Raw genomic sequence first — 13,513 nt, forward strand, 5'->3', positions numbered from 1 at the left:
TGAAACCTGCGATGACAGCATTAGAATAAAATGTTGGAGTGCAATAAGGTCATGAGAGTTGATGTCAAGGATATGAAAGAATTCTATCTGGGATGAGCTTTAACGGTGAACTTCACCCACAATAACTGATGTTGGGAGTGGGTATGAAAGGAGTTTGTGAGCAAGCACCAGACATTTAGAGCCTCTATGAATTTGTGACCAGACATGACATGGTAAAATGAGATTGTGGGATGTTCCAATTGCATATGTTTCAAGAGTTATAATGTATTGGCAAGGATGCAGTAACAATGTTTTATAGGCTGAGATATGTGTTAGGTGTCTGTGGGGAAGAGAAGGAATCAGGAAACTAACCCATACTTAGTAGGAGCCTGTTCTGTGCCAGGTGATACATGAACCCTACCTTCTTTGATTCATACTACATTCCTCTGAGGTTGATTCTTATATCATCTCTTTGGAGAAGTATAAACTAGGCTGATAGAGGATGAACTGACTTTCAAACTTTTACAGTTCATAAATGGTGGGGCGGGGGGGGGGCTGGGATCGTGGCTCAGCGGCAGAGTGCTCCCCTAGCATGTGGGAGGCCCTGGGTTCGATCCTCAGCACCACATAAAAAGAATAAATAAAAGAGATATTGTGTCCAGTTACAACCAAAAAATAAATATTAAAAAAAAAATAAATGGTGGGGCTGGGACTGAATTCTGGGAGGGTGGAAAAAGTAATGCAATACAATGGTCTATGTCAAAGGATTGTTTTTTGTCAGGAAATGTATCAGAAAATGCTATGGTTCTCAAATCATACTTTTCCACATGTCCCATTTATTCCATGTTTTTTAAAATTTCTTTTTCCCCACTGAAGCCTGAATTCTGATCCATGGACAAGATGGCAGATTCATCGTCATCGTTTTCCTTCTTTTCTGACTTTGGGATCCTATTGTATTTGGAGGAACTAAACAAAGAGGAATTAAGTAAATTCAAGTTGTTCCTAAAGGAGACCACAGAACCCCAGCCCTGTCCGATACCCTGGACTGCTGTGAAGAAAGCGAAGCGGGAGGAACTTGCTAACCTGATTAACAAACACTATCCAGGAGGGCAGGCCTGGGATGTGACTCTCAAAATCTTTGGCAAGATGAACTTGAAAGATCTGTGTCAGAGAGCAAAAGCAGAGATCAACTGTGAGTGACAGTGGGGACAAATCTGGGGGGAGGGAGTAGGAAGTGTTTCCTAGAGCTCTTCGGAATGATTCTTTAGAGGGACTTGGGGATTAAACCGCTCTAAGGGACATAGGCTTAGTGGTGGTCTCATACATGGGGAGCTTATTAGATCATTTGGGCAACACTGAAGCAGGAGATTTTGAGTAATATCACTCATCCAGGCTTTTTTACAGGGATAACTTTTTGTACCTATTAAAATGACTAAAGGAATTGACCCATGGGAATTATCCCATCTAATGGCCTAAATGATAAAGTCATAGGTTAAATTCTGAGAAATCTCAAATATGCTTTAAAATATTTGCTGAAATATAATGGGCTAAAAATTACTAAAAGACAAAACAAAGCAAGTATTTTTAGCAATCTCAGTATTATAGACTTTAAAATCCATTGCTCATATACAAGGCTTTACAGTTACAAGTGTGTATCCATTATATACTTTGTGCATCTTCGTCTTGCTCTAAAGTCAACGTAGGCAAGGAAACTGAGACTCGTACTACACCATTTGCCCTAGACCTGCAGAGTAGAAGGAATGGCAAGTTTTGTTTGCACTGCATCATTTCCTCCCTTAGCTAAGGTGGTGGGGTTTGAGGCTCTGTTGCCTCTAGTTTTTTACCCCAGATAGTCTCAGAACTGGAGCACTGAGTAGAAATGCTGGATCCTGTTCTGTCCATCACCTAAAATATTTGATTTTGGAAAATATCATGATTCTGTTGGAACTTGTTGCAGGGACAGCCCAGAAAATGGGACCACAGGATGCTGAGGCTGGAGAGGCACCAATTCAGGAGGTGGTGCTGGGTGAGTAGATAGGCTTTTTGTCAGCATTTGAGCTTTCGAAGTATCATGGGGGCTTATCTCCCAGAGGAACATTGTTCAACTTTTGTTAATATATTCTAATACCCAACCTGTTCCTGAATATCATTCAGAAAGAGTTGACAACATTGGCTGTCTGGTCCAAAGTCGGAATCAGGGCCATATTAATGCAGGGCCTCAGGAGAGCAGTATTTGGAAATGTCCAGTTAAAAGTTGACAGTGTGAAGAACAAGGTGGACTAAATTTCTTGAGTTGGCAGAGGACGTACAGCTTATCACATCTATTACCTTCTTTCAGCATAGTGCTGTAATTAAGTTCCAGGTGACCAACTAGTTCATGTTAATTATAATTTCTGGAACCAGATCTTCTCTGTCCTGGTTCATCACCATTTCTACTTCCCTTGCTCTGTTTTGAATTATACTTAGTTGAGTTCTAGCTTCTATAAACAGAATGAAAGTAGAAAGAAAATTGAGCCAAGTGAGAGAACTTTATTTTGAACCTAGCTACAATGTTTTCTAAATGGCCACATTATTTCATTAAATAAATAATTGAAAATATACTTAATTTCAAGCACCAGTGAATACAGTTTGCTTATTAAATGACCTTGACTATAACTTCCCACACCTGTAGTATGAAAAACACTAATAATTTTTATTATTTCAAACCTAGTGGGTTTGTTGAGATGTTTGTTTAAATACAGCTAATTATGTCTATATTATTTTTCAGCAATTTGTGATAAAAGTTAACAGTACTTATAGAAACTTTAGAAAATACTATAAGTATAAAATCGAAGATAAGAACAGTAATGATTTATTGATTCTCCTCTTTATGTATATCAATTCCACACTGTTTGAATTATTGTAGTTTCATGATAGGGTTTAGTTTTTGTAAATAGTTCCTCCTCCAACCTACCAAAATGTTTTGGCTATCATATGTTTGCTTATTTCTATCTTTGCTTTTCAACTTCCCATAAGTGAAACAAACCTATTTTTTAAAGGATTCAAAATATCATTTAAAAAGTGGGTTTCTCCTTTTCTCCTCTTCGTATCCCAACCTGCTATTAATATATCTTAGAATCAGAAATGTACAACTAATCCAAGTCTAGTTTCAAATAATATACCACATCATAGTACAAATATAATAACTTGTTTATCATTACTGCCATTTTCACTTAAACATAAGCATATATAGATAATATAAGTAGAATACCTAATTGAAAATATTGTTGATTATACTAAAGTATTATCCATTAAGACATTCTAAAATAAGAAAAATACCTTTATTTTATCTTTCCAAAAAAAAAAAGGAATTAACCAGTATTAACATTTTGATGCATATCCTGTAGGTTTTGAGGCACATAAAGTTTGTCTACTTTTTCCAGGACAGGATCGTATTAAACAGATTTCCCTGAAACTTGATTTCTTTTTAACTAAATAATTGATATTTTGCATATTTGCATTTTTGCATGTATCTGTACTTTATTCAGAAGTTGAACAGTATTCAATTATGATTGCATTCTTTTCTGACACTTCTTGTGTACAAGGAGATATTCATCTCTGGGCATGTGATGATGAACTAGAGATATAGTCTCTACCCAAGTGCATCATTTCTTTGAAAGTAAATAATTAAAGCTTGTGATATGTATTGTGAATGGAAAATACATCAAATTTTGAGAATATATGAAAGGGAGAACTATTCTAGGACTAAGATTCAAAGAAGGTCTTTCCAAGACAGTATCATTTGAATGGAGATCTAGGCAGAAATCAAGATTCTAGATCAAGATGAGATTATGTTTGGACACTGGGAATTCAAAATATTCAGGCTTTGCTTCAGTGTTCATTAATAGAAATGAATCTACTTTGGATTATTTTGATGTATAGATTCAGGTTTGTCGTGTTGTCCTCCCTAGTTGCTGTTATTGTCTCTTTTTATCTGGATGATGATTCTGTTCACCACATATCATTCTTTTTCTCTATTGAGAAAGGTATAAAGAAGAGAACATATTCTAGAGTAAATCTAATTTTTATTTTCCATAACAATTCAACAGCTTCTAATGCAGGCTTTAAGCCTACAGAAATATTTGTTTTGATTTCTCCATTTAAAATCTAAGCCATCTTTGATTTCAGCCTATATTACTTTTGTAACTCTGGTATTCTTAACATTGCAACTAATGAAATTTGTTTTGATCATGTGTGATCAAATTTGTTTTGATCTTTTTGTTTGTTTTTCCTGCTCCATTATGTCCTAGGTGGTGGAACAGAATACAAAATTCAAATAAAGGAAAAATTTTTTGACATATTGGTTAGGAACTCCTTGCCGGGAGAACCTACAGATTTCCATCATGGAATTATTCAGGAAGAGCGAAACCTATTGGAGCATTTGTTTGATGTGGATGTCAAAACTGGTGATCTGCCACAGACAGTGGTGCTCTGGGGAGTTGCTGGAGTTGGGAAAACAACATTGATGAGAAGGGCGATGTTAGAATGGGCAGAGGGCAATCTCTATCAACAGAAGTTTGCCTATGTTTTTTATCTCAATGGGCGAGAAATTAGCCAGCTGAAAGAGAGAAGCTTTGCTCAGTTGATATCAGAGGACTGGCCTAGCAATGAAATCCCCATTGAAAGTATCCTGTCCCAGCCAAGTAGTCTTCTTTTTATTGTTGATAGTTTTGACGAACTGAACTTTGCCTTTGAGGAACCTGAGTTTGCACTTTGTAAAGACTGGACCCAAGTACACCCTGTGTCCTTCCTCATGAGTAGTTTGCTGAGGAAAGTGATGCTCTCTGAATCATTCTTGTTGGTGACATCAAGATTCACAGCTTCTAAGAAACTGACGTCCTTGTTGAAGGACCACTGTTATGCAGTGCTACTAGGAATGTCTGAGGATTCAAGAAGGGAGTATATTTACCAGTTTTTTGAAGATGAGACATGGGCCATGAAAGCATTCAGTTCATTAAGAGACAATGAGATGCTTTTTGACATGTGCCAAGTTCCCCTACTGTGCTGGATCATCTGTACTTGCCTGAAGCAGCAAATGGTGAGGGGCATCGATGTCACGGTGATCTGCCAAACAACCACAGCTCTGTTTATGTGCTGTATCTCCAGCCTGTTTGCACCAGTAAATGGACACTCTCCTAAACTGCCCAATGAAGCTCAGCTAAGGAGCCTGTGCCACTTGGCTGTCAGAGGAGTATGGACCATGACACATGTGCTCTACAAAGACAATCTCAGGAAACATGGGTTAACCAGATCTGACCTCTCAATTTTTCTGGATGCGCATATTCTTCAAAAGGACACAGAGTATGATAATTGCTTTGTGTTCACTCACCTACATTTTCAGGAGTTTTTTGCAGCTATGTTCTATATGTTGGAAGTCAGTTGGGAACACAGAGACCATTTCTTCCAGTCTTTGGAGGACTTGAAGCTATTACTTGAAAGTGAAAGTTGTCAAAACCCCCATTTGAGGCAAATGAAATGGTTTCTGTTTGGCCTTTTGAATGAAGATAGAGTGAAACAATTGGAAGACACTTTTAATTGTAAAATATCCCTGGAGTTAAAATCAGAGTTACTTCAGTGGGTGGAAGTATTTGGAAAAAGTGACACTTCTTCATCACAGCTGGAACTTTTGGACTTGTTTTTCTGTCTCTATGAGACTCAAGATGAAGCATTTGTAATGCAGGCAATGAGCTATTTTCCAAAGGTTAAAATTGAGATTTGCAAGGAAGCCCATTTGCTTGTGTCTTCATTCTGCCTTCAGTACTGCCAATGTTTGGAGACCATTAAACTGTCTGTGACTATGATATTTGAAAAGCCGTTAAACTCAGGCCCTGTAGCTGACACTTGGTAAGTGCCCTGTGGGGGGAATCAAGAAAGTAGATTTTGTTGGAGGAGGAGTTGAACCAAGGTCCCAGAGCTGGGATAACCTTGGAGAGCTGTTCCACTCTGTGGCAAGGAGGCCAGGCATTTAAACCCCTATTGACCAGTCTTGACTGCTATAAGAAATAAGCAAAAACTTGCTTGAGCTGGCTTTTCTAGTTTGAAGGCAAACTTCTAGAAAAGGCACAGGGATGACAACTCTCAGCTGTCATCATTCCCAGCAACTCGGGGAAATGAATGCTTCAGTTCTGAAGGAAGGATATGGTGTCATGCAAACTTGCATCCATTGTAGGAAGTATATTCATTTTTAAAAACAATCCCTTCCAGAAAAATAAGGGGCCATAAACTACTTGTTGAAGCTGATACACAAAGGTCATCTACCTGTACTGTGTACCCCTGTACTCTGCTGACCTAGCTCACCTTCCCATTGTCTAAAGGTAGACCTTTAGTGTGTGTGCACATGCTTTATGAAAGATCTCAGCCCTTTAATGCCTATGTAAAGACTATCAGAGGTTAGTAAGAAATAATAGGTGCTGGATAAATGTGGTTTTTTTTTTTTTAATATTTACTCTTTTTAGTTGTAGTTGGACATAATACCTTTATTTATTACTATGTGGTGCTGAGGATTGAACCCAGGGCCTCACACATGCTAGGCGAGCACTCTACTGCTGAGCTACAACCCCAGCCCTGGATAAATATTTTTTAAAAGAATAATTCACCTTCAGCATTTTATGTATATTATTTGGCCCTATTCCCATCCTCAAGTTTACTTTTCTCACCTACCCATCTAAATCTGGGGGACAAATTGAACTATAGAATTCAGTTCCAAATTTAATTAAAATTGAGAGCTTACTTGGTCTCATAATGAGCCAGACACTCAACATGTTATCCAGCTTAATGCTGATAGCAAGAAAATTATATATCTCATACATAAATATCTATTTAAGGTTTCAAAGCTGAGATTCAGAGGTTTACCTAGAAAATAAGTTCTTTTGTTTTTAAGAGAGAGAAATTTTTAATATTTATTTTTTAGTTTTTGGTGGACAGATCTTTATTTTATTTGTATGTGATGCTGAGGATTGAACCTAGCACCCCGCGTATGCCAAGCCAGCAGGCTACTGCTTGAGCCACATCCCCAGCCCTAGAAAATAAGTTCTCGATTCAAGAACATCAAATAAGACAAACACTTGCTGAGTATTTACTGTATACCTGACAGTCTTCTAAGACCTTTGATTTATTTTTTACAACAATCCCATGAAGTAGATGCTCACTCTCATTTTACTTATGGAAAAAAAAAAGACACCACAAAGGCATAACTTGAGTGAGGTCACACATCTGAGTCCCCCTGAGACTGTAATTTTCCAACTTTTTCCCAGCTGTTCCATTGGACCTATACACAATTACAGAAGCAGCCATCTCTTAAGAACATATATTTCCTTTTCCTCTGAACCGTGATAATAGAAATTGGGGGCTGGAATGCTCTGACCTTTACTTTTAAGGAATTCAAATAATTTTCTTCAGTCAGTTTTCTTAAGTCTGACTTCCTTGTTCCATTTCAAGAAGATGTGAGTGAACCCAGGCCTAAGAATGTCTTTTATACTTAACAATAAATGTTTGGAAGTCTGGCCACTAGATTGTCAGGCCTCATGCTAGCTTCCCTCACTTATGTTGCAGAGTTGCTAATGTTAGAGTTGGCCTTGTTGCTAAAAAAAAATTTTTAAAGGATCTGAGAACTCAAGTTTTAAAAGGATCATTGTAGGTGACTTCAGTCTATTCTACAAGATAACTATATTGTAAACTTGTCTCATTCACCATTTTGTCTATAGCATTTGTACATAGGAAATATTTGAATGTTTTATTATCAAGTTTTCACAAATTTGACCTTAAGTGGTAGACCATTACTCTGTAATACCATTCATTCCAATTTAAAGTATCAGAACCAATTTATTTAGTAACTATTATGAACAAAGCAACAAATATTTATAGTAAATACTTTATATATAAATTTATTTACTAAATATTTCAATGTAAATGATAGCTAACAATTGTTAGGAAGCCCTTAAAACCTGGGACGCTTGCTGAACATTTTCTATAGGTTGCTTTGCTGAACTTTCACAGTTATCCTAAGAGATTCTCAACTTTATTTGCCAAGATGAATAAGCTGAAGCTCACTTGATTAGTAAATTTTTCAATTAGTGAGTGGAAGAGTTGAGTTGTTCTGTGTTCTAGAGCTTATGCTTATTATAGTCACCAGGCTACTTCTGATTTATTCGTTTACCATCCTTTATTCATCTTAGAGTCTTTGGTAATATAAGTGATAATTAACTCATTCAGCATTTTAATGTTTGCGGGTGCTTCTGAGTTCCCACTTATCTTGACTATTGAGTCTTCACAACCTTATAAAGAGAGAAGACATTTCCATTTTATAAATGAAGAAATCTTGGAGCTCATAGAATTGATGTGATGTATCTAAAGTATTATAATTAGTTAAGAACCAAAGGCTTTGAGCCTTATCATTTAATATATAACGTATCACACCACACCAAATTGCTACCTACTAATCCTAACCTTACTCTTTGTGGTCATTTGCTTTTTTTTTTTTTTTTCCCTTCATGACATTGACTCTTCAGATATTTGATCTCTTGTTCTTTCCAGGTCTCTCCCTCCAAAGAGAAATCTCTGTATAGTTTTAATTTTTTGTGTATTTAGGGAGTGGATAAGAGATGGGGAAGCTATTAAGAAAACAAAGCTTCTAGAAAGATGCCAAGTAAAGAGAAGATTTACTGCTGGACTATGCCCATGGAACAACTGCACTGAATGCTCCTCCAGTTTCCAAAGCACTTTTACTTTTATACTAATATCATCTTCTGAGAGTTGACGGAGCTGAAATAGATTCACACATCTTTTTCTTCTTTCCACTCATATATAGGCAAAGGGACAGTGATCGTATTATCCGTTGCTGGAAAAATCTCTGTTCTGTGTTTCACACAAATGAAAACTTCAGGGAATTGGAACTGTATCATAGTAACCTCGATGAATTAGCAATGAAGACTTTCTGTCAAGAACTGAGGCACCCAAATTGTAAACTACAAAAACTACTGTAAGTCTGGCATAAGAAAATTTAATGGAGTTACTGATCTTTCTTCTTCCACTTTTATTAGGGGAAACTAATGGTAAATAAATAGTCATGCAACACATAATAACATTTTTGTTAATGACAGATGGTGATATGATAAAATTCTATCTCCTAGTGATCTCATAGCTATCTCGGTTTCTGTAAGTCCTATCATTGATGTTTGCAAAACAACAAATTGACTAATGACACACTGATCAAAATGTGTTCATCATAATGGTACTTTAAAATCCTTTGTCAAAATACTGTTAAGAACACGAACAGCAGAAACTTTTGAGGATATGGGAGCATAACTAACTTGTTTTGGGAAAGATTCTACAGGGTGTGATAATTGTTCACATGAGATTTTGAGGCTTGACTAGGAATTTTCTAGGTAAAGAACACAGACATTAGGGAAGTTGGGACTGTAGCTCAGTGGAAGAGTGCTTGACATGTTTGAGGCACTGGGTTTGATCCTCGGCAGCACCACATTAAAAAGTAAAGTATTAAATGTACACATCGGTTTTTTTTAGTTGTCGATGGACACAATGTCTTTATTTTTTTATGTGGTGTTGAGGATTGAACCCAGTGCCTCACATGTGCAAGGCAGGCTCTCTACCACTGAGCTACAGCCCCAGCCCTTAAATGTGCACACCTTTTTTTTTTTTTTTAAATCCTTTTAAAAAAATATTTTTTTAGTTGTACACAATACTTTTATTTACTTTTATGTGGTGCTGAGGGCCTCACACGTGCTAGGCAAGCATTCTACCACTGAGCCACAACCTCAGCCCAAGTACACACATCTTTAAAAAAAAAAACCAAAAAAAAAAAAAAAAACCCACAGACATTCTAGGCAAATCAGCAAAGCACTTTCAAAGACAAGCTCTAGAATTTTCTATTTTTTCTTCTGAAATTGTTTTTTTTTTTTCCTTGGCGCTGGGGATTGAACTCAGGGGCACTGGACCACTGAGCCATATCCTCAGCCCTATTTTGTATTTTATTTAGAGACAGGGTCTCACTGAGTTGCTTAGCACCTTGCTTTTTTGCTGAAGTTGGCTTTGGACTTGCAATCCTCTTATCTCAGCCTCCCAAGCTGCTGGGATTACAAGCATGTGCCACCGCACCTGGCCTGAAATTGGTTTTCTATTGAATAATTTACATTCAATAAAATGCCCAGATATAAAACTGTGACAATATGTATCACCAATACCCAAAACAAGAAGATAAAGCATTTTCTTCATGTCAGGAAATTTCCTTGTAGCCCTTCCTGTTCAGTCCTTTCATGTCATCCAGTCCCAGAGGCAAACATATTCTAATACCTGCCATCATGGGGCAGCTTTGTCTTTTCTTATAAATCCTTTAGTTTAACTAATACAGTATATGCTTATTGTGTCCATCCTATTTTCTTAACAAATATTTGAAAAATGTCTTTCTTACATATTTTAGTCTTATTACTGACTAGCATATTTCATTATATGACTATACTACAGTTTCTTTATTCATTCTCTTGTAAATGGAACCCTGGGATTTTCCTAATTTTTTAGTTGATTTGAGTAAGACTGCTTTGAATATTCTTTGATTTCTTTCCTTGTGACATAAGTTTTCATCTTTGGTGAATACTTGGGAATGGAATTGCCGATTAATAGATGTATATCTTAAGAAATGGACAGTTCTCCAAAGTGATTGTGCCATTTTGTAGTCCCAAGAGCAATATATGGAAGTTCTAACTGCTCTTTATATTTGCCAACATTTGCTGCTATCAATCTTTTAAATTTTGTTAATTTGGCTCTCATGCTCTCATTTTTAAAAATGTGTTTGTTTGCATGTCCCTTGCATTCTGCTAGAACCTGGAACTGATTTTATTTCCCTCTATATTTTAGTGCCTGTCTCATATGCCCAAGGTCCATTGGGTGCTTAGATGTATTGAATGCTGAACAAATGATGGATCTTTGTTTCTATCAACCCTGAATGCTCTTTCAAGGGGAAAGAGGCTTCATTAAACATTTTCCTCAGAATCTGTGTTTTTAGTGAGTTCTGGTAATAGATTTCAAGTAACTAGAGTTCATTGGTCTTGTAGATTAAGGAGTTGAGGAAAGAGGGTATATGCTATGATTAAAGGGTTTTTGGAAGTCCTTTTCACTCATTTCTAAACCTCTGGCCAACATTATCCCTTCATTGAATGTCACCAGTCCAAATCTTAAAAACCAATGCCGCCTTGTTGGTTAAATGGATTCCTCTTTTAGAATGCAAGGGTCTCTGAGAGGGATGACACCCTGGTGACTATTCTGTCTTTGCAACCTTAGTGGTAGTTCCTTTACTTTAACAAGTGAGACTGCTTCTGATTTATATTTACAGAATGCTTTAGGCACTTTTATTAGATGAGGGTGGTTAGTGTGACAAGTGGGTAAAAAAAAATCTTCTTGTGGATGATTGGGGGCAGAGATGATGGGAGAAAGGGTAGTGATCAGAGGGGAGGAGAGGTGGTATCACAAGAGGAGGTTTCAAACAGTTAAGTGTGAACAGACTGGGAATTTGGGGCCAGCAAAGGCACTACAGAAGAATCAGACATATTGACTGAGTTAGCAGATGGAAAGTAGGAAAGAATATTGGAAAATTTAACTTTATATTTTGCTTCAAATTGCCTCTGTACACCTAAAAACATCTGTAAGATTACAAGGCATATTTTGTAACAATGTGTTTTGCTAATGATGGGTACCACACAGTTGATATTAGCTATGCACTCATTTTGATTACTTAAAGATTTTAATATTGTTTCATGTTATAGTTGCAGTATTTGGAACAGTGCTGATGATTTTGGTAGTCATTCCTGAGATTAAGTCTTCAGAAGCTACTCTCTGCTTTTCCTGATGTTATCACCTTTTTCCTTTAAGGTCAAAAAGGTTGGTGGTGTCAGGATATAAATGGAAATCAAAGCTGTAACACAGTTGCTTTTCTAAGCAATACTCTGAAACTCAGATTAATTACCTGACCTAAAATATGAGAAACCCAGTCAGATAAAAGATGAAAGTAAGATAAGAAAATACTTATGTAATATCCAAGAGTTGAATATGAATAGAGAGGGGTGCTGTAACCAGAGATAGAGATGATTTTGTAATCCCTTCTGCATATTTTTTCTTAAGGTTGAGATCTGTCGCCTTCCCTGATGATTGTCGGGGTATATCTAGTTTGTTGACTCACAACCAGAATCTGATGCATCTCGACCTGAAAGGGAGTAAAATAGAGAATAATGGAATAAAGTCATTATGTGAAGCCTTGAAACACCCAGACTGTAAACTACAGAATTTGAGGTAAGTATTGAGTTTTTTATATTATTATTGAGATTTTGATCTGTCCAAACAGACAGCCAAACAATGTATTAATGATGACAGGGTGCAGTGCTGGAGCAGGCTCAGTTTTACTTGAGTTTTGGTAATGAATCCCCCTCATTTATAACTGCAACTCAGTAACAAGACCAGAGGTTGAGAAAGAACAGTGTGGCAACTGTAAAGGTGCTTGCTTGTTATCAGATATTTATCTTAGTGTCAGCCCTCTGCTGATTTTTCTTTAAGAATGTGAGAGCATTAGCAATCATACTTGATCTGATGATTAAAATCTGTGACAGATTTTAAGAAATATATTATTTTCCAGTGAAGGTCAAATAAATCAGTTTCTGACAAAACAAAAAATCACTATAGTAGGTTTTATCTTGGAAGTTTTTGTAATCCCTACACTCAATTCAGTTGGCCAAGACTGAGTCTTGATGCATGAAGGGCCAGGTATGCCACCGTTGTGGAAAGAAAGGTGTTGGAGAGATAATTGATATCTGAAGTGAGTCTTTCTTAGATTCTATGACCAATGGGAATTAAAAAAAAAAAACTTACTGGTTTCTGCAAGATGAAATTAACCTATAGCATGTCTGGAGAGTTCTTGGATAATTCTTAAGCATGGGTTGAATGCAGTTGTCATCAGGCCAGGTTGGGGCAAAAGTTTTAACAGCTGTGAAGTAGTTTTAGGACATTATGAATAATTTCTGTAACCTGCTCTTCTGGTCTGTAATCAAGTAAGAAGTATGTAACTGGTTCCCATGTCTAAAAATAAAGTGTATTAGTAGCATAAAACCTGTTAAATGGTAGGAAAGATATTTCTTACAGTGGGAGCTATGTATCTAAGACAAAAAAATCTTGGCATGAGACACATCAGCAAGATATGAAAGAGCCCTTTCGATTGAGGTTTGAATAAAGTCTTCTGCTGACATTCATTTACTTTTGCAACCTTGATGAAGACCAAGTTAGCAGGCTTTCAAGTGGGAAATCATCTCTGGGGGTTAACTAGTAGGGCTTCTTATACCAGTGATTAGATGCTTTTGCAATAACGTAACATTACATTGTGGAAGGACTGGATGTTTTTTCATTGTGGGTGGCCACTAGAGAGTAACTGATGGTCTCCCAGACCTACTCTCAACATTTCATATAGGAAAACTTCCAGTTTTCTGTTTGCCTTAAATAT

At 36.8% G+C, this 13,513-nt stretch overlaps 1 protein-coding gene across 1 annotated transcript in view; it reads left to right on the forward strand.

The window, feature by feature from the left end:
• The first annotated feature begins 879 nt into the window (after nucleotides 1–879).
• Nlrp14 (NLR family pyrin domain containing 14) overlaps nucleotides 880–13,513 on the forward strand; it is a 31,104-nt gene continuing 18,470 nt past the window's right edge. The window contains exons 1-5 of the mRNA XM_026414999.2: nucleotides 880–1,171; nucleotides 1,937–2,005; nucleotides 4,269–5,862; nucleotides 8,831–8,995; nucleotides 12,148–12,315. Coding sequence (XP_026270784.1) covers nucleotides 880–1,171; nucleotides 1,937–2,005; nucleotides 4,269–5,862; nucleotides 8,831–8,995; nucleotides 12,148–12,315 — 2,288 coding nt within the window. The remainder of the gene's footprint in view (nucleotides 1,172–1,936; nucleotides 2,006–4,268; nucleotides 5,863–8,830; nucleotides 8,996–12,147; nucleotides 12,316–13,513) is intronic.

Source organism: Urocitellus parryii, chromosome 4 (genome assembly GCF_045843805.1).
Source record: "Urocitellus parryii isolate mUroPar1 chromosome 4, mUroPar1.hap1, whole genome shotgun sequence".
Classification (NCBI taxonomy): domain Eukaryota; kingdom Metazoa; phylum Chordata; class Mammalia; order Rodentia; family Sciuridae; genus Urocitellus; species Urocitellus parryii.